Source organism: Mirounga leonina, unplaced genomic scaffold (assembly GCF_011800145.1).
Source record: "Mirounga leonina isolate KUSES-001 unplaced genomic scaffold, KU_Mleo_1.0 Mir_151, whole genome shotgun sequence".
In the NCBI taxonomy this organism is placed as follows: Eukaryota; Metazoa; Chordata; class Mammalia; order Carnivora; family Phocidae; genus Mirounga; species Mirounga leonina.
This window is the reverse complement of record NW_023270377.1, coordinates 52,712,055-52,739,830: the sequence shown is the minus strand read 5'-3', so window position 1 is coordinate 52,739,830 and position 27,776 is coordinate 52,712,055. Positions and strand designations below refer to the sequence as shown.

The window sequence follows — 27,776 nt, the reverse complement described above, 5'->3', positions numbered from 1 at the left end:
AAATAAGGTGATAGTTGGGGTGCCTGGGTGGCTCAGTCGTTAAGCATCTGCCTTCAGCTCAGGTCATGATCTCAGGGTCCTGGGATCGAGCCCCGCGTCAGGCTCCCTGCTCCGCAGGAAGCCTGCTTCTCCCTCTCCCTCTCCCACTCCCGCTGCTTGTGTTCCCTCTCTCGCTGTGTCTCTGTCACATAAATAAATAAAATCTTTAAAAAAAAAAAATCAGGTGATGGTATTAGAAGAATCTTAAAGATCCTTTCCAATTCAAAAGTTCTGAAATTTTATACTGATTTCACATTATAAGTAAACTTAAGCACACAGAACTTTCCATAAACTCTTTTTTCCTTTAAATTAATTTTTAGGAGCACCTGGGTGGCCCAGTTGGTTAAGCATCTGCCTTTGGCTCAGGTCATGATTTTAGGGTCCTGGGATGGAGTCCCACATCATCCAGACACCCTGGAGTCTGCTTCTCCCTCTCCCTCTGCTGCACCCCCGGCTTGTGCTGTCTCTCTCTCTCTCGCTCTCTCTCTCAAATAAAAAAATGTTTAAAAAAATAAGTAAAATAAACTGATTTTTAAACTTTATCAATAAAAATACAAAAATAAAAATCTAAACACAAGAATCTCTATGTATACAATTTGTAATGTCATCCATACTATATGCAATATAAAATGTGCTTTTCTGTACCTCTGAAACAAATAATACATTATATGTTAAAAAAAACAAAAAAGATAGCAGGAAGGGAAAAATGAAGGGGGGTAATCAGAGGGGGAGACGAACCATGAGACTATGGACTCTGAGAAACAAACTGAGGGTTCTAGAGGGGAGGGGGTGGGGGGATGGGTTAGCCTGGTGATGGGTATTAAGGAGGGCACATATTGAATGGAGGAGCACTGGGTGTTATACGCAAACAATGAATCATGGAACACTACATCAAAAACTAATGATGTAATGTATGGTGATTAACATAACATAATAAAAAAAAAGATTTTAGTCCCTAATATCTGAGCTTATAAAAAAAAAATAAATAAATAAAATGTGCTTTTCAATTCCTTCTGTGAACTTCTTTATAATAGGTATATAATACAACTTCAAAGTATAATTACTCCTCTTGATATCTTTAAAAAATAGTAAAATATAGATAAATCCTGTCTTTAGGACCCTCATGTGTCACATATCTTTATTTAAAGGACTTTGGAGATACTTTCATAACTAAATCCTCTAGAAAAATCTAGAATGTTTTATAGCAAATACTGTTTCCAAGAACCAAAAAGGGTGGGACGCCTGGGTGGCTCAGTTGATTAAGTGTCTGCCTTCAGCTCAGGTCATGATCCCAGGGTCCTGGGACTGAGTCCCATCCACATCAGGGTCCTTGCTCAGTGTGGAGCCTGCTTCTCCCTCTGCCTGCCACTCCCCTGCTTGTGTACGCTTGTGCACGTTCTCTCTCTCTCTCATTCTCTCTCTGACAAATAAATAAATACAATCTTTAACAAAAAAAAAAAAGGGGGGGTACAAAATATAGGATATAGTTATCCTATAGTAACATGCTCCAGAACAATCCACAGGGTTCAAATAAGTCACAGTCAATATCAAAAATATCAACAGAATTAAGTTATTTAAAAAGTACCAAGAGGGGCGCCTGGGTGGCTCAGTAGGTTAAACTCCAACTCTCGGTTCTGATTCAGGTCCTGATCTCAGGGTCGTGAGATGGAGCCCTGTGGCATGCTGAGCGCGGAGTCTGCTTGAGATCCTCTCCCTCTGCCCTTCTCCACCCTCCTTGCGTGATGTGTGCACGCATTCTCTCTCAAATAAATAAAATCTTTAAAGATTTTTTTAAATTTTTTTGAAAGATTTTATTTATTTTTTGGCAGAGAAAGACACAGCGAGAGAGGGAACACAAACAGAGGGAGTGGGAGAGGGAGAACAGGCTTCCCCCGGAGCGGGGAGCCTGATGTGGGGCTGGATCCCAGGACCCTGGATCATGACCTGAGATGAAGGCAAACGCTTAACGACTGAGCCACTCAGGCGCCCCAAAATCCTTAAAGATTTTTTTTTTTTTAAAGATTTTATTTATTTATTTGAGAGAAAGAGAGTGAGAGAGAGCATGAGAGGGGAGAGGGTCAGAGGGAGAAGAAGACTCCCCACTGACTGGGGAACCTGATGTGAGACTCGATCCTGGGACTCCAGGATCATGACCTGAGCTGAAGGCAATTGCTTAACCAACTGAGCCACCCAGGCGCCCCTTTTAAAGATTTTTTTAAAATTTATTTGACAGAGAGAGAGAGAGAGAGGCAGGCAGAAGGAGAGGGAGAAACAGGCTCCCCACTGAGCAGAGAGCCTGACATGGGGCTTGATTCCAGGGCCCTGGGATCATGACCTGAGCCCAAGGCCTACATTTAACCGACTGAGCTACCCAGGTGCCCCTTAAATAAAATCTTAAAAAAAAAAAAAAATTCTCTCTCTCCTTTTCCCTCTGCCCCTCCCTCCCTCTCTAAAAAAATAAATAAAATTAAAATTAAAAAAATAAAAATAAAAAGTACCAAGAACATTGAAAGATTACAACCTCAGAAAAGGGGTTATAAGTTAAATACAAATTATTCAGTATGTTTTTTTAGCATAAAAGGAAAAAACATTATGTTGGACCCTGTGAAATGAATAAAATATACAGATTTTTTTCAATTACAGGATTTCATTTTTAAACTCTTACAAGTACTGGAGTGCTCGGGTGGCTCAGTCAGTTAAATACCCAACTCTTGATCTCGGCTCAGGTCATGATCTCAGGGTTTTGAGATCAAGTAGCGCATGGGGCTCTGCAGTGGGCATGGAGCCTGCGTTAAGATTCTCTCTCCTTCTCCCCTCAGTTCTCTTGTATTTAGATCCTAGTGATCAGGACGCATGTTATATTCATCCCTGAACACACGATTTTTTTTCCCCCCAATTAACACATAAATCCAATCAGAGTGTCTTCTGATCACGTGGTGTTGTTTTTTGTTTTTTTGTTTTTTGGAAGGGAAGGCTAGCTTCTTTTATTACCTATTTATGGGAAAGATGTTTCATTCTTCATATTATATGCAAGGTTGAATGCCGTGTGCGTGTGTGTGTAAACTGATCAATTTTTTAAGCCAGATAATCTAAGGAGGTAGAAATTAATGAATTTGTTTCTTTTTCACTTTTCTAGTCAACCTATTTAAATTACCATCAGAAATAATATGACTTGGGGGAGAAAAAGGATGAACGAATTGATCCACAAAGTGGATGATCACTTTCTCAACAATGAAGAGTTAACTTTAACAAAGCAAGAGCTTATTAACATATATCAACTTCCTCCATACACAAGTTGTTAAATTTTAAGCCCTCCTGAACGATTATTATCTATAATCTGCCTATAGATTATTTTCTAATTTTATAACGGATTTGTTTGATCATCCCCTTCACAGTTACAAGTAGGAGCCCCTAAACGCACAAAGAATGGAAAGATATCCTGCACCCTCTACACTCACTCTCCATCAGTTGTGATTAACACAACAATTCTGGAACTATTCTGACGTTAATTGTACTATACAAGCCCTAATAAAGCAGGGACATCCCAGGCCTCCCTCTGAGGATTTAAGGATCATAATTTCTGTCTCAGGACTACAGATGAAGGTTCTATTTTTGTACTATCACTCTTTATTCTGTCATGGTAATTTTTAAAGTTTCACATGAATTTTGTTTCTATAAAATATGTAATTAAACTGTTTTGGAGCGAAAAGCAAAAACAAACTTCCAATAAATACATACTAAATGGTCAAAATGTACTTTATGGCCTTTAAATATTAAACATACTATACTTTATGTCCCTATACCAAAGTTTATGGCAACTTATCCCTTAGCACCACAGACGCTACTCATTACGCACAGTAATAACAGCACTGTAACTTGCAGAGGAAACGCACTCACACTGTGCTGGCTCTCAATCTCTTCATGTTTCTGCTGTAGGGCCTGGGAGGCCCGGATGGAGTCTCCAATCCCCCACTGGGCTCGTAGCTGTTCTGATCCAGGCCCTTCAAGCCAGTTCACAACCTATAAATGAAAGTTGAGACCAAAATCTTAAAATAATCAAAAGCTCTTCAAACATTCAATGTTTTCTCCTCCCAAAGTTCCTCAAATATCTTTTTTAGTTTTTAATTTTTCTTTATTTGACAGAGAGAGAGCACAAGCAGGGGAAGCAGCAGGCAGAGGGAGAAGCAGGCTCCCCGCTGAGCAGGGAGCCCAATGATATGGGGCCTGATGATGGGGCTCGATCTCAGGACCCCAGAACATGACCTGAGTTGAAGGCAGACGCTTAACCGACTGAGCCACCCAGGTGCCAGGTGCCCCAGTTCCTCAAGCATTTTTAATTTAAATTCTTTAAATTCTATTATAAAGGCAATAAATGTTTCTTTTCGAACCACGTGGCTATAATCTGACAACTTTTCCAAAAGCAAAATTTGAAAGAATGTACACTGTAGCACCTTAAGCTTTCAGCTCTCTGATCATCTGTCAGGCTAAAAGAAATCTGGAATGCTCCCATAAAAGAGGATTAAAAATTAACTTATGATGATAAGAAAATAAGAGAACTATACGATTTTGCATTGGAAGGGACATTGGAAATGACATTGGTCAAATTTCTTACCTAACACTTAAGAAAACTCAATTTCAGAGATTAACTGATTTGCCCAAAGTAATATAATCCATTATTAAAAACCTAGGTCTAAAAGCCATGTGTCCGGACTCACAGTCAAATGTTCTTCTCAAAGTACTGATAAAAGGGGGGACTAGGAAAGAGGGCAGAGTAGGGGACCCTATTTCAACTGGTCCCTGGAATTGAGCTGGATATCTACCAGACCACTCTGAGCACCCATGAAACCAGCCTGAGATGTAAGAAGATCTGGATCTCTACAAAGAGAATATCGCAGGCGGTTGGTACGAAGCAGGGAGCCGTGATTCCGCGGGCAGATATCAGAGGATAAACGGCAGCGGGAGGGAGCCTGGCCGTGGGGATCCTACACCGCCGGTGAGTGATAGCCTCGTGCGCTGGGGACGGGCACAGACTCGCAGACCAGTAGTGCAGGGAAAGGACTTCAGGGCAGCCCCCGGGGTGGAAACCCGGAGCCGTGGGGTCGTGCCTGCGAACTGGGAGCGGCTGGCAGTTTTAGAAGTACAAAGGGCAGAGACGTGCCCCGACCTGGAGGCAGGACTGGGAGCGCTGTGGTTGTCCAGCACAACCCAGGACGCTGCAGTTTACAGCAGCACGGACAGAAACGGAGACAGTGTGGCCTGGCGAGCTCACTGAAGAACAGACTGCGGTCTCTCTGCTCTGAGGCAGAGGGTTAGAAACGGTCTCTTCTGCTCTGACTCGCGGAAGAGACGTGGAAAGCCGCCAGAGAACAAAAGCCCCAAAGACTGATTCCAGCTGAGCCCATTTCCTGCCACAGGGGCGCAGGGCAACTCGGCCCAAACAGGGTTGTCTGAGTAACAGCACAGCAGGCCCCTCCTGCAGAAGACAGGCTGGGAAAACAAGAGGCCAGCAACCCTAAGGTCCCAAGAAAACAGGTGCATCTTGCTTGGGTTCTGGTCAATAATTTGGACTCTATACATTCCCTCAAACACCCATCAACATAATGACTAGGAGGAGGAGCCCCCAAAATAGAAAAGACTCAGAGATTATGACTTATGCTGCAGATTTACAAATGGATGCAGATATAACCAAGATGTCGGAGATGGAATTCAGGCTAGCAATTGTGAAGACAATGGCTAGAATGGAGAAATCAATTAATGGCAACCTAGAGTCTCTAAGGGCAGAAATGAAAGCTGAATTGGCAGAACTTACAAATGCTATCAATGAGATCCAATCCAATCTAGATAATCTAACAGCTAGGGTAACTGAGGCAGAAGAACGAATAAGTGACCTGGAAGACAATAGAATAGATAAAAAGGGAAAAGAGGAGGCCAGGGAAAAACAACTCAGAATCCATGAAAATAAAATTAGAGAAATAAGTGACACCATGAAGCGTTCCAATGTCAGAATAATTGGAATCCCGGAGGGAGTGGAGAGAGAGAGAGAGGACTAGAAGATGTATTTCAGCAAATCGTAGCTGAGAACTTCCCTAATCTGGGGAATGAAACAAACATTCGAGTCCTAGAGGCAGAGAGGACCCCTCCCAAGATCAAGGAAAACAGGCCAACACACCGGCATGTCATAGTAAAACTTGCAAATCTTAGAACCAAGGAAGCCATCTTAAGGGCTGTTAGGGGGAAGAGATTCCTTACGTAAAGAGGGAGGAACATCAGAAAAATGTCAGACCTATCCACAGAGACCTGGCAAGCCAGAAAGGCCTGGCAAGACATATTCAGGGTACTACATGAGAAGAACATGCAGCCAAGAATACTTTATCCAGCAAGGTTGTCATTCAGAATGGATGGAGAGATGCAGAGCTTCCACACCAGCAGAAACTGAAAGAATTATGTGACCACTAAGCCGACCCTGCAAGAAATATTAAGGGGGGTTCTATAAAAGGAGAAAGACCCCAAGAGTGATATACAACAGAAATTTACAGGGACAATCTATAAAAACAACGTCTTCACAGGCAACATGATGACAATTAATTCATATCTTTCAATAATCACTCTCAACATGAATGGCCAAAATGCTCCCAAAGAACGGTACATGGCTGCAGATTGGATAAAAAGACAGGACCCATCCATATGCTGCCTACAAGAGACTCATTCTGAACCTAAAGATACATCCAGACTGAAAGTGAAGGGATGGAGATCCATCTTCCATGCCAGCGGACCTTAAAAGAAAGCTGGGGTAGCAATTCTTATATCAGACAAATTAGACTTTAAACTAAAGTCTGTAATTAGAGACACAGAAGGACAGTATATCATTCTTAAAGGGTCTATCCAACAAGATCTAACAATTGTAAATATCTATGCCCCCAACATGGGAGCAGCCATATACATAAGCCAACTGTTAACCAAAATAAAGAGTCATACTGATAACAATATGTTAATTGTAGGAGACCTCAATACTCCACTCTCAGCAATGGACAGATCATCTAAGCAGAAAGTCAACAAGGAAACAAGAGCTTTGAATGATACATTGGACCAGATGGACCTCATAGATATTTACAGAACATTCCACCCTAAAACAACACAATACTCATTCTTCTCGAGCGCACATGGAACTTTCTCCAGAATAGACCACATACTGGGTCACAAATTAGGTCTCAACCGATACCAAAAGACTGAGATTATTCCCTGCATATTCTCAGACCACAATGCTTTAAAACTGGAACTCAATCACAAGAAAAAATTTGGCAGAAATTCAAACACTTGGAAGCTAAAGACCACTCTGCTCAAGAATGTTTGGGTCAACCAGGAAATGAAAGAAGAACAAACAATTCATGGAAATCAATGAGAACGAAAACACATCGGTCCAAAACCTATGGGATACTGCAAAGGCGGTCCTAAGGGGGAAATAAATAGCCATCCAAGCCTCACTCAAAAAAATAGAAAAATCCCGAATTCACCAACTAACTCTACACCTTAAAGAACTAGAGAAAAAGCAACAAACGATGCCTAAGCCACACATTAGAAATGATTAAAATTAAAGCAGAGATCAACGAATTAGAAACCAGAAACACAGCAGATCAGATCAACGAAACTAGAAGTTGGTTCTTTGAAAGAATTAGTAAGATCGATAAACCACTGGCCAGACTTATCCAAAAGAAAAGAGAAAGGACCCAAATTAATAAAATTATGAATGAAAGGGGAGAGATCATGACTAACACCAAGGAAATAGAAACAATTATTAGAAATTATTATCAACAACTATATGCCAATAAACTGAGCAATCTGGATGAAATGGAGGCCTTCCTGGAAACCTATAAGCTGCCAAGACTGAAACAGGAAGAAATTGACAACCTGAATAGGCCAATAACCAGTAAAGAGATTGAAGCAGTGATCAGAAACCTCCCAAAAAACAAGAGTCCAGGGCCTGATGGATTCCCTGGGGAATTCTAACATACATTCAAAGAAGAAATAATACCTATTCTCCTGAAGCTGTTTCAAAAAATAGAAACAGAAGGAAAACTTCCAAACTCATTCTATGAGGCCAGCAATCCCCAAACCAGGCAAAGACCCCATCAAAAAGGAGAATTTCAGACTGATATCCCTGATGAATATGGATTCCAAAATCCTCAACAAAATCCTAGCTAATCGGATCCAACAATACATTAAAAGGATCATCCACCACGACCAAGTGGGATTTATCCCCGGGATGCAAGGGTGGTTCAACATTCGCAAATCAATCAATGTGATAGAACACATTAATAAGGGGAGGGAGAAGAACCATATGGTCCTCTCAATTGATGCAGAAAAAGCATTTGACAAAATACAACATCCTTTCCTGATTAAAACTCTCCAGAGTATAGGGATAGAGGGAACATTCCTCAAGTTCATAAAACCCATCTATGAAAAACCCACAGCGAATATCATCCTCAATGGGGAAAAGCTGAGAGCCTTTCCCTTAAGATCAGGAACACGTCAAGGGTGCCCACTCTCACCACTGTTGTTCAACATAGTACTAGAAGTCCTAGCAACAGCAATCAGACAACAAAAAGAAATAAAAGGTATTCAAATTGGCAAAGAAGAAGTCAAACTCTCTCTTTTCACAGACGACATGATACTTTATGTGGAAAACCCAAAAGACTCCACCCCCAAATTACTAGAACTCATCCAGCAATTCGGTAATGTGGCAGGATACAAAATCAATGCACAGAAATCAGTTGCTTTCTTATACACTAACAACGCAACTGTAGAAACAGAAATTAGAGGGCGCCTGGGTGGCTCAGTTGGTTAAGCGACTGCCTTCGGCTCAGGTCATGATCCTGGAGTCCCGGGATCGAGTCCCGCATCAGGCTCCCTACTCAGCTGGGAGTCCGCTTCTCCCTCTGACCCTCCCCCCTCTCATGTGCTCTCTCTCTCCTCTCATCCTCTCTCTCAAATAAATAAATAAAATCTTTAAAAAAAAAAAAAAAAGAAACAGAAATTAGAGAAACGATTCCATTTACAATAGCACCAAAAACCATAAGATACCTCGGAATAAACCTAACCAAAGAGGTAAAGGATCTATATACTGTAGGAACTACAAAATACTCATGAAAGAAACTGAAGAAGACACAAAAAGATGGAAAAATATTCCATGCTTATGGATCGGAAGAATAAACATTGTTAAAATGTCTATGCTACCCAAAGCAATCTATACCTTCAATGCCACCCCGATCAAAATTCCAATGACATTTTTCAAAGTGCTGGAACAAACAATCCTAAAATTTGTATGGCATCAGAAAAGACCCCGAATCGCCCAGGAAATGTTGAAAAAGAAAAACAAAGCTGGGGGCATCACGTTGCCCGATTTCAAGCTATATTACAAAGCTGTGATCACCAAGACAGCATGGTACTGGCACAAAAACAGACATACAGACCAATGGAACAGAACAGAGACCCAGATATGGACCCACAACTCTATGGTCAAATAATCTTTGACAAAGCAGGAAAAAACATGCAATGGAAAAAAGACAGTCTCTTCAATAAATGGTGCTGGGAAAATTGGACAGCCACATGCAGAAGAATGAAACTCGACCATTCTCTAACTCCATTCACAAAGATAAACTCCAAGTGGATGAAAGACCTTAATGTGAGACAGGAATCCATCAAAATCCTAGAGGAGAACACAGGCAGTAACCTCTTTGACATCGGCCACAGCAACTTCTTTCAAGATACATCTCCAAAAGCTAGTGAAACAAAAGCAAAAATGAACTTTTGGGACTTCCATCAAGATAAAAAGCTTCTGCACAGCAAAGGAAACAGTCAACAAAACAAAGAGGCAACCCACAGAATGGGAGAAGATATTTGCAAATGACACTACAGATAAAGGGCTGGTATCTAAGATCTATAAAGAACTTCTCAAACTCAACACCCAAAAAACAAATAATCAAGTCAAAAAGTGGGCGGAAGATATGAAAAGACACTTCTCCGAAGAAGACATACAAATGGCTAACAGACACATGAAAAAATATTCATCATCATTAGCCATCAGGGAAATCCAAATCAAAACCACATTAAGATACCACCTTACACCAGTTAGAATGGCAAAAATGGACAGGGAAAGAAACAACAAATGTTGGAGAGGTTGTGGAGAAAGGGGAACCCTCTTACACTGTTGGTGGGAATCCAAGTTGGTACAGCCACTTTGGAAAACAGTGTGGAGTTTCCTCAAAAATTTAAAAATAGAGCTACCCTATGACCTAGCAATTGCACTACTGGGTATTTACCCCAAAGACACAGATGTAGTGAAAAGAAGGGCCATATGCACCCCAATGTTCATAGCAGCAATGTTCACAATAGCCAAAGTGTGGAAAGAGCCGAGATACCCTTCAACAGATGAATGGATAAAGAAGATGTGGTCCATATATACAATGGAATATTACTCAGCCATCAGAAAGGATGAATACCCGACTTTTACATCAACATGGATGGGACTGGAGGAGATTATGCTAAGTGAAATAAGTCAAGCAGAGAAAGTCAATTATCATATGGTTTCACTTATTTGTGGAACATAAGGAATAGCATGGAGGACTCTAGGAGAAGGAAGGGGAAAATGGGGGGGGGCGGAATTGGAGGGAGAGATGAACCATGAGAGACTATGGACTCTGAGAAACAAACAGGGTTTTAGAGGGGAGGAGTGGAGGGGGGATGGGTTAGCCCGGTGATGGGTATTAAGGAGGGCACGTACTACATGGAGCACTGGGTGTTAAACGAAAACAATGGATCATGGATCACCACATCAAAAACTAATGATGTATTATATGGTGACTAACATAACAATAAAATTTAAAAAAATAATAATAAGAAGAAGAAGGTGAATCTTAGAACAAGATTTGAGATAAGAAGATAAAAAAATACTAATAAAACTAAATGAATTAAGTAATTAACTATTATGAATGCTACTTTTGTCACTTCAAAAATTACAAACTAACTGTAGAATTATACTACTGCAACACCCTCTAGGGGTCTTAGGATGAACTAAAACATGCAGAGCCACAGACCATCTGAAGTCCCACTGGCACCATGCAGTAGGGTGTAAGGTGAGGATCTACGGTTTGCCAGAGCAGCGTCGGGCATTTTTCTTCTGCCAGGTCTGTGAAGCAGTCTAACAGTTCAGGCATAAGGTGATGAGATCCATATGGGACAGATCTGGGGGAATCAGAATTAGGAATTCAACAGCAGATGTATGGTTATGCCCTAAATGTAAACTTAGGAAAGCTCCTAAGAAGTGAATGAGGGTGTGTCCGTAGCATACTACTAGGGCCCAGTGGATAGACAGGCTTACCTCAGAACTATAACAAAGTGTTACAGCCCCATGCTGCATTTCCATTATTATCAGGTTAAAATATATTCCTCTAAAAATCTAACAGTTGGGGCGCCTGGGTGGCTCAGTCGTTAGGCTTCTGCCTTCGGCTCAGGTCATGATCCCGGGGTTCTAGGATCGAGCCCCACATCGGGCTCCCTGCTCCGCGGGAAGCCTGCTTCTCCCTCTCCCACTCCCCCTGCTTGTGTTCCCTCTCTCACTGTGTCTCTCTCTGTCAAATAAATAAAATCTTTAAAATAAATAAATAAATAAATAAAAATCTAATAGTTCATGGAATTTTTAATAGTTATATAAAAGTACCACACCATAGGGAAAAATCATGTGTATTTCTTTCAATTATTTTTTCACATGCATTGCACTTTCATGTTACTCCAGATTTAAGTTGGCTTAAATTGGCTACAGCCAATTCTTATGCGTACAAGCAATTTCTATCCTGTGTTTTTCACTTAACATTACGCTATAAAACTATAATGATTTTCTATGTGGCTACAGTTACAATTTACAGTAGTTGTAAACCTCTTTTTTAAGAAAGCTGACCCTGCCTGCCTTCCTCCTGCCCTCATATCTGTCTAACCAACTAACTAATCAACCAACCTATATACATATATATATATTCATAAATATACATATACTTTTGTATATATACAATAGCTACTATATATATGTACAATATATATATACACACATGCACATATATACAAATACACACACCCTAAATGTAAACTTAGGATATATGTAGAGACAGAAGTTCCTACATAGTATTTTTTTTCTCTAATTCTGTATTGTTTTCCTAGGAAGGATTTCAGTAGAGATCTTGAATTCAATGACAATGTAATGCTAGTATACATTATAAAATTGTTCTCTAAAACACCTTTTTCTATATGAACATCCAAGTAATGAAAGTTTTAACTGAGAATAACCTCTGCAAAGTATACAAACTGACTACTGCTTTCAAAAAACTTCTTCCAAATTGAAAAACAGAAATCTCTCCAGGTATATTTTTAAATATTAGCAGATCAAATATAGTGCAAATGTTTGCTTACTAAAAGTATATGATCTTTAGTAAATTATCTCTTCATGTTCTTTGCCCACTTATCTTCTACTTTCTTAACTATTAATATATTCTCAGCTTCCACTTCCTTTTGTTTTTTTTTAAAGATTTTATTTATTCATTTGAGACACAGAGATAGAGAGAGCATGAGCAGGGAGAGAGGCAGAGGGAGAGAGAGAAGCAGGCTCCCTGCTGAGCCAGGAGCCCGATGCGGGGCTCGATCCCAGGACCCTGGGATCATGACCTGAGCCGAAGGCAGACGCTTAACCATCCGAGCCACCCAGGTGCCCCAGCTTCCACTTTCTCTTTACAAGGTTTTAATAATAGAGTGCAAAATCTTAAAAACAAAAAAAATGTCAAAGTATTATTTTGGATTCACTGGAATAGACTTAAGTGCTTTAATTCTCTTGGCTAAACTGTTCACAGTCCTAAATTCATCTGCAACCCCTCGTTGTCAAGTGCTCTTTGGAATACAAGGGTTGGCTCCTCAATATCCCTACTCTTCCCCTATAATCTTTTGTATTAGCTATCTTTGGAGGGCAGAGTAGTAGGATCCTATTTCTGTTAGTCTGTGGAAAGTATCACTCTCACAATCATGAGAAAGCACTGGGCATGAGTCCCAATTCTAAATTCTAGTTCTGCTCCTACCAGACAGACTTTGGTCTGTCCATCTTTAAAATGGTGTCAATGCTACCCACCATACAAAGGTGCTGTGAGGATTATACCAGTCATTATATGTAAGACACTTAGCACAGTAGATAAATATTAGTATTTGTTAGCCTCTTTGCTTTTCCCACTTTTCTGAAGTAAAAAGCATAGCTTCTTCTGTCTATTCACTATTCACTGCTCATCATGGTAAGTGTACCCCTTAATTCCCACCACCCTTTGCACCCCCCCACCCGCCCTGGCAACCATCAGTTTTGTTCTCTGCAGTTAAAAGTCTGTTTCTTGACTTGCTTTTTTCTCCTTTGCTCATTTGTTTTGTTTCTTAAATTCCACATACCAGTGAAATCATATGTTATTTGTCTTTCTCTGACTTATTTCGCTTTAGCATTATACTCTCTAACTCTATCCATGTCGTTGCAAATGGCAAGAGTTCATTCTTTTTTTGATGGATGAGTAGTAATATATTGTGTATATCTATACACCACACCTTCTTTATACATGCATCAGTTGATGTACATTTGGGCTCTTCCCATAATTTGGCTATTGTAAATAAAGCTACAATCAACACAGGTGTGTATATATCGCTCTGAATTAGCATTTGCATATTCTTTGGATAAATACCCAGGAGTCTGATTGTTGGACCGTAGGGGTTCCTGATCTTAGGGTAAAAGCACACATACTTGAGTAAGATGTTGGTTATGGGTTTTTAATATGTGGCCTTCATTATGTTGAGGTATATTCCCTCTAGACCTACTTTGTTGAGCATTTTTATCATGAATGGATGTTGTACTTTGTCAAATGCTTTTTCTGCATCTACTGAAATGACCATTTGGTTTTTATCCTTTCTCTTACTGATGTGTGTCCATTCACTCTTCATAAAGTTTGTCTCACATCTGCATTTTACAGTAAGTAAAAGTTTATTTCCACTTTTTAAAATGGAAATAAAAAGTGAGGGCTCTTGAGTGGCTCAGTCAGTTAAGCATCTGTCTTTGGCTCAGGTTGTGATCTCGGGTCCTGGAACTGAGCCCCTTGTCGCTCAGTGGGGAGTCTGCTTCTCCTTCTCCCTCTCCCTCTGCCCCACCTTGGCTCATAGTTTCTCTCTCTGTCTCTCAAATAAATAAATAAAATCTTTGGGGGAAAAAATGGAAATAAAAAGTATAAGCTTTAAGGAAGCTCATGTAAACACTGTGAAATCATTTTCCATTTCCTTTATGGAACTCAAGTCTCATTTATTGCTATTTATTATGAATACAGATATAAAGACAAATATACAATGGCTTTTAAGTATTTTATTTCTTTTAAAGATTTACTGATTTACATACTTGAGAGAGAGAGCACAACAGTGTGGGGGGGAGGAGCAGAGGGTGAGGGAGAGAAAGTCTTAAGCAGACTCTGGCTCAACATGAAGGCCGACATCTCACAACACTGAGGTCACAACCTGAGCAGAAACCAAGAGTCAGACACTTAACGGACTGCGCCACTAGGCGCATCGGCTTCTAAGTATTTTAAATAATATAATTATTTCACTAGAAATATCTAAATTCTAAAACTAAGGATGGAATAAAAGCATCTCAAAAGTTTTTAATTAATAATGTGTTATATTTTATTTTTTAAAACCTAAAATATTATTTAAACATTTAAGCTTTGACTTCAGAATATTCTACAAACAAAAGAAGCAGGTTAATATAAATCATGATACCTGGGGAAAAACAACTCATTAGCATGGAACTTTCAAAGAGCCATAAATTGAAAAATAAATTTTCAATAAAGCAAAGACATACTCTTGGTGCAAAAAACCAGTTTCATAGTCAAGTACACATATAGTTTTAATGTATGCTGAAAGTAATTTTCCTTAGTGTGCAATATCAGTAATGTAGACACAGTAAATGTATGACTTTTTTTTTCACAGAGACACAGCGAGAGAGGGAACACAAGCAGGGGGAGTGGAAGAGGGAGAAGCAGGCTTCCCGCGGAGCAGGGAGCCTGATGTGGGGCTCGATCCCAGGACCCTGGGATCATAACCTGAGCTGAAGGCAGACGCTTAACAACTGAGCCACCCAGGCGCCCCTGTATGACTATTTCTAATAAAAATGATGCAAATTGAGGCTGACGCCCCAGTAAACAAGTCTATTTAAATGCATTAATAATGGGAGTTTGCCAAACTAGGTTATAAAACTTAATCTTAATCAGGACATCTTGCTCAGTCAATCTGAGTATTAACTTACTGCAAAAGCAGTTTTGTGCCCAATCCATATCAATGTGACCCCTCAAATGGCTACATTTATATGCAAAGTATAACCTTGGAGATGTGCTCTTAAAATCTACCATGACAAATATCTGCAGAGGCCAAAAATGCATGTGACTATACAACATTGTTTCCTAGCCAGGCTGATTTCTAAAGACTTCATGAGAGAATATCTGGAAGAATGTGGGGTCAAACCAGGCAGAAGGGCATGTTAAGCAAATGTCAAGCATCTGACCTGAAGAAAGAATCGGGGCAACTGGAAGCACAGCTTCCAGCTGTATCCTTACACAACTCAGAGTGTATCCTATTTTGCATCTATGATTCCTTTGTACAAAGGAAGAAAAGCACATGGATGATTCTAGAAATAACATCTGTAATGCTGGCTGTAATTACTGCCACAGTAAATAATGAGAATAACGACAGCATATTTCAATGAAGTAGCACTGTCTCCCACCTAGAAATCCATGAAAATCTAATTTTTAAATATAGCAGCTGCAGCATGGAGAACCTCTGCATACCACATAAACTCTAATGCCATTGATTTAAATTGGGAATAAATGGGGAATAAATGATAATTTTAATGGTTATTACTTATCATATAGCTTATCTATTAGAGCTATTGATTTCTTTTCTTTTTTTAAGACTTATTTCTTTGAGAGAAAGAGTGAGAAAATGCGAGCAGGGGGCAGGAGCAGATGGAGAAGGAGAGAGAATCCTCAAGAAGACTCCCCACTGAGCACGGAGCCCAACTCGGGGCTCTATCCCAGGATCCTGAGATCATGACCTGAGCTGAAATCAAGAGTCAGATGCCTAACTGACTGAGCCACCCAGATGCCCCTGATTTCTCTTTCATTATGCTTTCAGTGATAAGACAGTAAAGAAGAAATTTGGAAAAATTCAGTTTTCACTAATTTAACGTAAGTCCTGATAATCAACTTTATGATTATCTTTATATAAACAAATTTTTTTCATTTTCCCCAAATTTGCAAGATTAAAGACAGTGCAGTTTATGCTCTGTGGATGTTGACATGATCAATACATATTTACTATATAGCTAAATTTAAGTAATCATTCTGGCAAGGGAAATAGATCTTTGCCTAAAATGTGACCTGTGAAAAAGAGAGGGCAGGAACCATTATATGATGAAGATTAATGTTCTAACCAACTAACGTGTAACACTCAAAGACAATGAATTATAATAAAGGTTGTTTTTAACAATAATCTCGTTACCATCATCAACATCATAAATATCATCATTATCTTCTCCCTTCTCTAGTTTCTTTATCCAACTGAGCTGGTCCATCATTTCAAAAATGCATTTGCCATTAACTCCTTTGCCACTTTTTTTTTAACCATACTCACTGATCCCATGTTGCAAGGCACAAATGCTGGATGAATCCCATCACCCACATCACTTCAACATCCAGCCATTAATTGATAAGGTCACACATGCCAGAAAGTTTCCACCATAAATCCAAGATCAACACTACCTAAAAATACAACTACATTTCCGTGGTATTTTATACTCCCAATCCCCACAAAGAAAACACTGAATCCTCTCTAATTTTAACCTCATCTTCTTCAACCACCACCACCCACCTCACCTTCAAACCTGTACCACTAAGAAGATGACCTTTTCTCTTACTTTATAGAAAAAAAGAACACACCACATAGGAACCCCCCTTCATCTTCACGTCTGACTTACACATGGAGACACCTCTGGATACATCCGACCCATCATTCCTCCTGTTACGATGGAGTTCTCCCTTTCCATGCTAACACTAATCCCTTTAACACTGTCCTTAGGAATCGATTCACTTCCACCTTGTGAGGAACTTGATAGTACTAAATTTCCTTTCTCTCCTGTATATTCAACCCCTCCTTCCAAATAGATATTTCCCGCTGGTCTTTAAACTTCTGCAAGTTTTCAGTATTACTTTAAAAAGAAAAACAGAACAAAATTATATCTGAACCCTGTTGTGGGCTGTTGTGTTGTCCTCCCCCAAATCCGTCTGTTGAAGTGTTGAAGTGCTAAGCCTCAGTACTTCAGAATGTAGTCCTATTTATCTGAAGATAGGGTCTTTCTTTTAAGAGGCAATTAGACTGAGGTTGAAAATAAATAAATAAATTAATTAATTAATTAATTAAAAAAATGAGGTTGTTAGAGTTGACCCTAATATGACTGGTGTCCTTAAAAGCAGAGGAAATTTGGACACAGAAAGGTACAGAGGAAAGATAATGTAAAGATACAGAAATAAGATGGAGCATCAACAAGCCAAGAGTCTAGGACAGATTCTTTCCTCAATGCCTTCAGAAGGAATCAACCTTGCTAACACCCTGATCTTAGACTTCTGGCCTTCAGAACCATGGAAAAACAAGTTTCTGTTGTTTAAGCCACCCAGGCTATGGTACTTGATTACAGCAGCCTTAGCAAACTAATACCACCCTTTTCTACCACTTCTAGGCATCCCTATTTCTCATCTTTCCTTCAGAGACAAATTCTCAACGAGCTGTCTATACTCGGTGTCTCCTTCACCACACTTCACTGTCATTCCAAATTCACTCCAATGTGCTTCCAGCCCTGCCACTCCATGCTCAGTGACCTCAATCTTGCACATTCTAATGAACATGTTAAGTTATTCTCTCATTTGATCTTTCAGCAGCATTCTACAGGGTTCCCAACTCCATCCTGAAATGCTTCCCCTGGCTTCCATGACACAGAACTCTTCACACTTTTCTCCTCCATCTCTGGCCAATCCTTCACTCTCTTCTTTTCAGGAGTATCCTCCTCTATCTTGTCATTAAATGCTGGAGTTTCTCAAAGTTCAGTTAAAAAGCCCTCTTTTCACCTACTCTCAGGACTTTCCTTGGTCAATTCTCACCCACATCAATGCTTTTAATTGCCATTCATACATGATGACACACAAGTATGTCACCAGCCCAGACTTCTCCGATTTCTGGACCTGTTTGGGACTACCCTTCCATATTTTCTCTTAGTGTCTCAAAGTCACCTCAAATTCAACATGTCTAAACAACATGCAGAAGAATGAAACTGGACCACTTTCTTACACCATATACAAAAATAAATTCAAAATGGATGAAAAACCTTAATGTGACACAGGAAACCATCAAAATCCTAGAGAAGAACACAGGCAGAAACCTCTTTAACCTTAGACATAGAAACTTCTTACTAGACACATCAGCACAGGCAAGGAAACAAAAGCAAAAATGAACTATTGGGACTTCATCAAGATAAAAGGCTTCTACATGGCAAAGGAAACAACAAAACTAAAAGGTGGTCTACAGAATGGGAGAAGATATTTGCAAATGACATACCTGATAAAGAGTTAGTTTCCAAAATCTACAAAGAACTTACCAAATTCAATACCCAAAGAACAAATAATCCTATCAAGAGATGGGCAGAAGACGAATAGGCACTTCTCCAAAAAAGACATCCAGATGGCTAACAGCTACATGAAAAGACGCTCAACATCACTCATCATCAGGGAAATACAAATCAAAACCGATGAGATACCATCTCACACCTGTCAGAATGGCTAAAATTAACAACACAAGAAACAACACGTGTTGGCAAGAATGCAGAGAAAGGGGAACCCTCTTGCACTGTTGGTGGGAATGCAAACTGGTGTAGCCACTCGAGTACAGTATGGAGGTTCCTCAAAAAGTTAAAAATAGAACTACCCTATGACCCAGCAACTGCCCTACTAGGTATTTACCCAAAGGATACAAACATAGTGATCTGAAGGGGTACATGCACCCCAATGTTTATAGCAGCATTACCAACAATAGCCGAACTACGAAGAGAGCCCAAATGTCCATCGACAGATGAATGGATAAAGACAATGTAGTATAGGGGTGCCTGGGTGGCTCAGTTCGGTTAAGCGTCTGCCTTTGGCTCAGACCCTGATCCCAGGGCTCTCAGCAGGGAGTCTGTTTCTTCCTCTCCCTCCACCCCTCCCTACTCCTCCCCCCACTGCTGCTTGTGTGCACTCTCTCTCTCTCTCTCTCTGAAATAAAATCTTAAAAAAAAAAAAGATGTGGTATGTGTGTACGTACACACACACACACACACACACACTGGAATATTACTCAGTCATCAAAAAGAATGAAATCTTGCCATTTGCAATGACATGGATGGAACTAGAGTGTATTACGCTAAGTGAAAGATGTCAGTCAGAGAAAAGTACCATATGATCTCACTCATATGTGGAATTTAAGAAACAAAACAGATGAACATATGGCGGGGGGGAGGAGAAAGGGAAACAACCATAAGAGACTCTTAACAATGGAGAACAAACTAAAGGTTGATGGAGGGAAGTGGGTGGGGGATGGGCTAGATGGGGGATGGGTATTAAAGAGGACACTTGTTGTGATGAGCACTGGGTGTTTTATATAACAGATGAATCACTGAATTCTACTCCAGAAACCAAAATTGCACTCTATGTTCATTACCTAAAATTTAAATTAAAAAAAATTCAACATGTCTAAAACCAAACTCATGATTCTCCATACCCTTTTCCACCCACACCCAAACCCAAATCCTGTCCAGTGTTTCCTATCTGAAAAACAAGACCACCCATCAAGTCTTGCAAGTCAGAAAAACGATTCATCTCTGATATTTTCTTTTTTAATTTTTTTTAAAGATTTTATTTATTTATTTGACAGAGAGAGACACAGCGAGAGAGGAAACACAAGCAGGGGGAATGGGAGAGGGAGCAGGGAGCCCGACGTGGGGCTTGATCTCAGGACCCTGGGACCATGACCTGAGCCCAAGGCAGGCGCTTAACAACCGAGCCACCAGGCGCCCCTCTGATATTTTCTTCTTACCCTTACTCCCACCACTTTTCTTCTTGGGACTTGGCACAACTGCAATTTTACAACTATTTGTGTAATTATGTAATCATGCGCCATAAAAGTGGGAACGTAGTCTATTCTTACCATTATGTTCTACCTAGCCCAAAGTCACATTGTAGATATTCATTTTTTGAATGAGTGAGCAAATAACAGATATTATTTATAGAAAATTCATTATATGCTAAGCATTAAATATTTTATAAACATTATTTTCTTTAATCTTTGTAGCAGCCCTATTAAGTAGGTATTATTATTATTGTTGTTGTTGTCATCCTCAGTTCACTGAGGAGGAAGCTAGGGCACTGAGAAGTTACATTTCCTTCCTGAGAAAGTAAACAACTTGGAAATAGTAGAAAAAGGTGGACCCAGATCATGTAAGTGACTGTATATCACTATGCTATTCTATATTTATGGTTTTCAAAGATACTCTCAAGCTACTTGGCTGAAGTTTACCTGGGTTTAATACTATCTATAACTTATAAATATATTACAAAGAAAAAGTTATCTACAATTAATGTATGCTTAGAAATCTTTAGTGTATATGTGGCTATCATGAGAAAGACTAAATCTTTTTGCCTGGAATTCAAGATCTTCCATGATCCAACTTCTTCCTTCCTTTGAAGCCTTTTCCATTCTAACACCCTGATGTTCTTTCTAGTCAGGGGTCAGCAAACTACTGCCTGTAGGCCAATTCTGACTACCCATTATTTTTGCAAATAAAATTTTATTTTAGCACAGCCACACACATTTGTTTATATGTCTACACACTACAACAGCAGAGTTTAACAGCCATAGCTGTAAGAATTGTACTGTCCACAAAGCCTAAACATTTACTATTTGGCCCTATTTTATAGGAAAAGCTAGCCAACAATGGGACCAGACTTATAGACTAGAGCCTAGTACAAAGAATATAAATAGATACCATTAATCAAGCACTGGATTCTTTCAACAAACCTTTCAAAAGAGGTCTTGTTACCCTTGTTTCGGTTAATGAAAGAAGGGAGGAAGGGAAAGAGAGAGATGTTAAAAAAGAAGGAAGTCCGTTGAGGTGCACATGGGCAAATAAAGTGACCATGATCACAGTAAGTAAGTGGAGGAACTGGGATTTAGATCATACTTGCTGACCATGTTTTATGATTCAAAGGCCAAAAACTTCCCATGGTGCCTTCAGAGCTTGGGATTTCATGCTGCTAGTGTTTATTTATGCTGTTCTTTCTTCTGCATAAAATGCCAATTCTTTAAAACTTAAAAGAGGTTCCTGGTGAAATCTTTACACATTCTTGGAGAAAAAGCTCAACTACTACACCTCCTCTGCTGAATCTTCCTAGATTACCTGCAGCCCAGGGAATAACCCCTCCTATAGATGCCCACAACACTTCTGTCATCCCCTTTAACACTTAGGACTTTATCCCCTTAGCTTAATGATAGCAAAAACCAAATCTACCTTTATATTCTATAGAAAATCTAGGACAATGTCTTCTACATTTCACTGCTGGATTTCTTAAGTAAAATATTTAATATTTATTTCTTAATTCAACAGAGGAAAATCAGAATGTGGTCTAAGTAACAGAAATGTCATAGTATTGAGCTTTAGTATTTTTAGCCAACTGTTTTATAAAAATCAACTCTCAAAGGAACTAAAACTTCCTAAGTATTAAATACATTAAAGGTTTCTATCAGCATCAAAAAATAATGAAATTTAATGTTAAAATTCCTTATATTATATGTCATCATTTTGCTAGGAAAGAAAAACTCTTCATAATGCCTAAATTAAAAAAAAACCTAACAAGTTATTAGAAATTAAGAATAAATCAGTTATTAATAATGAAATTTTATTGCAAGAATACAGAGACCACAGATGATATTTTCCAGCAACTAGTTACCTTTAAAGTTCATAATGACAGAGTGAGATGAATGCTCAATGTCATCACTGTAGAAATAATCTAGTTTTAATGAAAATACTATTAGTAAAAATGTACATAAAATAGTTTTAGTCTGTTTTGATAGGACTCAGATTCTCTATAGAGTATAATAAGGCTTAGTATAAAATCAGTCACACAGTAGAAATTATTTTTTAAAAACCCTAACATTTAGAATTTTTAAAAGTTAAATATATTCAAATCAGACACCTACCTGCATCACCTTCTGCTGAATCTCCTCTAACTGTGTACGCTTACTACGTTGCCTACAAACTTCCTGGTAGCGAGTATACTGTTCTCGCAGCGAATCTAGTAATTTCATAACCTGTGGCTGGGCCAGCAGTTCATCATCCATAGGAGACCATGAGACCCCTCCATCTGAGCCATTAAATCGACGCTGCTGTAATTCGGACAACAATTCATGCCCTTTACAAATAAAAGATACTTATAATTAATATCCATAAAGAAATACAATTCTTACTTCTCAATCTCAATTTTAGTCCCTTATTTTTAGAACCTATCTGCCTATATGTCTGCCTAACTATCTACTAGGTCATAATTACTGAAATGCAAATTTTTAATATATATATACAAATAAACAGGAAATAGCATATTTCCTATATATGCTACACTAGTTAGTAAATATATGGCATATTTTTTTTTCTATATCTATCTGTCATCACATTCTTGTTATTGGTGGATTCATTATTTAGGAAATTGTGCCAACCAATCCTCTTTCCCTGTAAAGCACAATTACACTCTGGGATTTCTGTCTAGTATGGTACTAACTAGTATGTTCCATTTGATGGTACTAATCAATACTAAGCAGGATGTTGTAGGATTTCAGTATTAACCCATACCCTTAATCATAGCATCTAAAACAAAAGTTGACAGTGTAACAATGTATGATTAAAGGGAGAAAGTTTTATTACTGGTAAGAAATAAAATTTAAATAGTCTCTATTTAAGGAATCTCTACAAAATATTAACTGTGAATCATGAGAGACTACACTAGTCTTAGAACTTCAATTTATTCATATAGCAAACTCATGTAAGAAAATCCATTCATGCATGAGAAATTAAAATTGCAGAATATGCAACATCTAAAACTGGAATTTTAGAAGTGAATAAATCGCAAACTGTTTTTCCAGGATATACTATTCCAATTATTACTTAAGGACCAAAAATATATGCAGATACTTAAATTCTCTTCATCTTTATTCAGAAAAATGTCCTAAAGTTAAATGGCTTTCAATATTTAGAAACAGAATTTTTATCATGATTTGAAGGTAATTTCAATTTCTAAAAAATACCCAAAATCGTTCTACACCTCTCCATTTGTTTACTCTCTTTTTATCCCTATTCTAAGAGTCAACAGCATCTAAAAAAAGAACTTAGTGGCATATAAAGTTAATTTCAAAATACAATTAAAAAGCTTCTTAATTCAAGGGCTTCAGTAGCTTCCAAATGTTAAATATAACCATGGAATTAAATTTTAAACCTACAGCAAGCCATATTTTTACTGATAGTCCACTGTACCTGCTCACCATGTAGGAATTCATAGATTACAATTATTTCTTTGTTCTCTTAAGGAAGTAAGATCAATATCATTCAAAACAGTACAATGGAATCAATACAATGAAGATATTCAGAATTCTTCGAATTGAAACAAATACAAGTATTTCAAGGGAGAAATAATTTAACAGTTTATCATTATTAATACTTCCCCAAAATACTGTAAAGTATTTTTAAAGTATACTGTAACCTAACACACTGTTAGGTTAAACCAAAGACCAATTTTAAAATTCCCCTTGAGTTTCTACCACATAATACATGTTTAATCAATTTTTATTTCATGAACCAATCAATATATGATTGGTTTATTGGATTATTATCAGCGATAAACACTTTTTTTTATCTTACCTGTCTGAAGAACTGTTTCAGGATCAACTGATGGAAGAAAGTTTAAATCCACAGACCTGGCAAACACAACAAGAATAATTTTTAAAAACTGTATTTTTATCTATACAAAGAAAATCCTTTATGTATGTGCATCAAAACAGGAGCATATGGTGTGGAAATCTGAAGCACACTATTCTACCAGGCTAATGCCCTTAAGCATTAAGAAACCAATTAGAGATAATTAAACACTAGTAGCCAAAAAAAAAAAAAAAAAAATCTATGGGAAAATCACATAGTTTATTACTATAGTATTATTTCAACTATATCGAAGGAATCCATTTTAGTATTTTCCCACTGCATATTTATTCCAAAATGAAATGTGTAACTATATAATAACGCAGAAATGTTAACATTAAAAATGCATGGAGCCATCCTCCAATTAAGCGTTACTTATCTACAGCAACCTTGAGAGCTACAAATAGTCTCTGATATTCATGTGCATGTGCATCCCTAAGCAGTTGTACTCTCCTCCCTGAACTAATTGTGTTTCATTTGCAGTTGGACCATGCTCTGTATTTTTTTAAACACATATGGGAAGTAGAAGATGAAGGAAAGACAGAGCACATGGCAAATCAAAGCCTAGGACCTTGCTGCTGTAATTGACCGGTCCTGCTCTAAATCTTTCACTTTTGTCGATTCATCTGGGCCCTCGCCTCTTATGTAGCCTGGATGCTTCTGGAGTAATGACATTAAAAAGGTGATGAAAATTTCAAGTGGAGGGACTTTATTATCTGGGATTTAAAAGAGACTAAGTAATAACACTTGAGTTCCTTGGGGAGGAACTGGCAAATACAAGATTTTATTTGATACTTCATGTAGTCATGCAAACCAGCATTTCCCAAAGTGTTTCCCAAAACACTGAACAAGATATTATTAGATGGAGAAAAAGGGGTCCCGTCAGCATGTAAGTACAGGAAACATGTTTCTTTACTGCAATGCTTTCTCAGACCTGTAATCTGTAACAGTCATTCTCAGAGAGGGAAACCTGGTAAACACCATTAAGCTGTGACCATGAACTAATTTTCTACAGGGACCCTCTGAGGATGTCTTTCCTGAGGAAAATGACTTTAAGAAGCATCAAACTTACTCTGCTGGGCTACTCAGAAAGCAAGAGGTTTGGCTAATTTTTGTCAACCAACTTGTGTGACGTTTTCAATTCTTAAACTATAGCATAGAGTGTATGAGTTATCTATACACACATTTACGTGCATGTCAAAATTTTACATTTTATATTTTTATATGGTATCTACAGGACAGTAATGTTCCTAAGTGCTTCCTGTGACTGTAACTTGATTTTCATTCAAACCATTTGTTTTCACATTTTCACTTTGCTTTAATCAAGATTTGGTGTTAAACCTGACCTTTTCATATCCCTCTTACCTTATTATAAACTGGTATGTGACTATATTTGTATTCAAGGAATAACAAGATGCATTTTATCAAGGTCCCATTATATTTTTAAGGTTCGATTCAAAAGACATAAGCAAGGATGAGTGTTGATCCTTTCAAATTTCCTAATGAAAAATTACTGTTCTAGTAACCACTTTGTTGAGAGACCAGAAAGGATTAATTTGCTTCCTAAGGAGCTTTTAACCTGGGGAGAGGGATTTGGCTTACCAACAAAAAACTGAAAACTGTTAAGCTTGTAAAGTTCAATGGAATCTGTTAAAATGATACATCTAGATAGTTACATTTAGATAATACAACTGAACAATCACTTCATCCAGTGTCATAAACACTAAATTCTCCAAGCTGAACTCATAGATATCACATATTTTATAAGGACCTAGGAGTTCTGGAAGTTAGGCATTTAAGAGATATTTAAATAAGGTTATAATAATTTTATTTCAAGCTGCAACCTTTTCCATAGTCTTCACAAGCAAAGTAGAACTCTAAAAAGAAAATGGTTTCATTTTGGAAACGTGTTCTTGCAAATGAATTTTTAAGGTAAATGCATTTTATTCATCAAAAAGTCTTTTGTAGAGAAACTTTGATTCAAATCAAGAAATTTTACATGTAAAGCAAATTCTCATGAATTAATAAACAAATTTAATTCAACTTTTGTATGTCAATTTTGACTGGAGAATTGCTTACACCTTACTTCTTTTAGCTTGCATTAATAGAGGTATTCTTCATCAGGTTAATCATAGCTTTGCAAAGGTATAACTCCAAAACACCAGCCACCTACCTTTCTTTCTCTTGCTGATTGCCTTTATCACTTCCATTGTTAATCAAAGCAAGTTCATCTAGTAATGATGTAGATTCTTTTGTAAACTTCTCAAAAACCTACAATATGAGATTTTGTTAACATATTAAGAATAATCTTAAAAGTTAATGTTTACATAAGGATTTTCAGTTAAGTAGAATACAATTAGCCAGGCAGAATTCCTTTTCCTCTCTTGATGTCACTTACTACAATTCAACCACCAGTGCACAACAACTTAAAGGACAGAAGACAAAACCCCCCTTCCAGAACAATGAATAGTTTCAATGGATAAGAAATTTTTAAAATTTAAATAGAATAAGAAATTATTTTTATTCCTCAGACAAGTTTATTTTTATTTCTGTGTTTTGTGAAGAAACATCTGCACTAGTAACAGTTTAAACTACATGAACATGATTTAGACCAGTATTAATCTTCTAATTCCCGTTATAGAACATTTCTTTATGTTTTTCTATCACTAATGCACACTGGTTGCATATACTGAAGAGTTTTATATATAAGCATGTAGCATAAAAATAAACTAGTTACAACTTTAACATGGCTTCTTAAAATATTTCTAAAAAGGGATTTGGGCAAGTCTGTTTATAATAAAGGGGACACTCATTTGTCTGATATAACTGTCCAAATATGATGAAAATCGGTTATCCATTCTGAAATACCCAAGTTTATTATTCTTCAATAAAGTTAAGCTTATACAGTTGACTCTTGAACATGTTTTTGGGAAGTCAAAAGTTATATACAGATTTTCAACTCTGGGGACGGTTAGTGCCCCCAACTCCCATGTCATTCAAAGAATAACTGTAATCTAAGCGGAGTTAATAGAAGTTGTTCTTTTAGTCCCCAGTAGTTCGATTAAACAATGCCATAGCATGCAGAGGAGTTGACTTCAGTCTGGCCAGAGATACATTTTCAGAAATGAAAACCTTAACCTGTCAAACTGCTCTTCAACTCAAACTGATGTTTAAATATCCTCTCTGAAAATGGTACATCAACTAGATTATGCTACTCTGTCATTCAACTAAAATATTCACAATTTTGACTAGAAATACTGCTACAAATGACAATAGCAAAAGCAAGCACTTACGAGTCTGACTGCAGAGTATTTGCCTTCAAGCATTATGCTATCATGTGGTATGCACTATATTTTATTTTTGTAACAAAGAACAATCTACATGTTAATTAAAATGATAAAGTTACCAAAATATGTCTTATTTGTATGAAATAACATTTTTATCTCACTGTAATATACCAACCAGTCTCTTATTTAACCAGTCCATGTGATCATAGGTGAGACTCCCACCAAAATCTTCTGTTAACTGGCATGGTTCTATATAACGAGTCAATTTATTGGCAGACACTAAAATAACCTATAAAAGTAAAAAG

The 27,776-nt window shown here is 38.0% G+C and overlaps 1 protein-coding gene across 8 annotated transcripts in view; it reads right to left on the bottom strand.

Moving 5' to 3' along the window:
• The window catches only part of SESTD1 (SEC14 and spectrin domain containing 1), a 151,131-nt gene that overhangs the window by 33,586 nt on the left and 89,769 nt on the right, over positions 1-27,776 (bottom strand). For all 8 annotated transcript variants that reach the window (XM_035007629.1, XM_035007633.1, XM_035007632.1 and 5 more), the window contains 5 exons: positions 27,647-27,760; positions 26,358-26,455; positions 24,131-24,186; positions 22,423-22,634; positions 3,937-4,059 (listed from right to left, as the gene is read on the bottom strand). In XM_035007629.1, the coding sequence (XP_034863520.1) occupies positions 3,937-4,059; positions 22,423-22,634; positions 24,131-24,186; positions 26,358-26,455; positions 27,647-27,760 (603 nt within the window). The remainder of the gene's footprint in view (positions 1-3,936; positions 4,060-22,422; positions 22,635-24,130; positions 24,187-26,357; positions 26,456-27,646; positions 27,761-27,776) is intronic.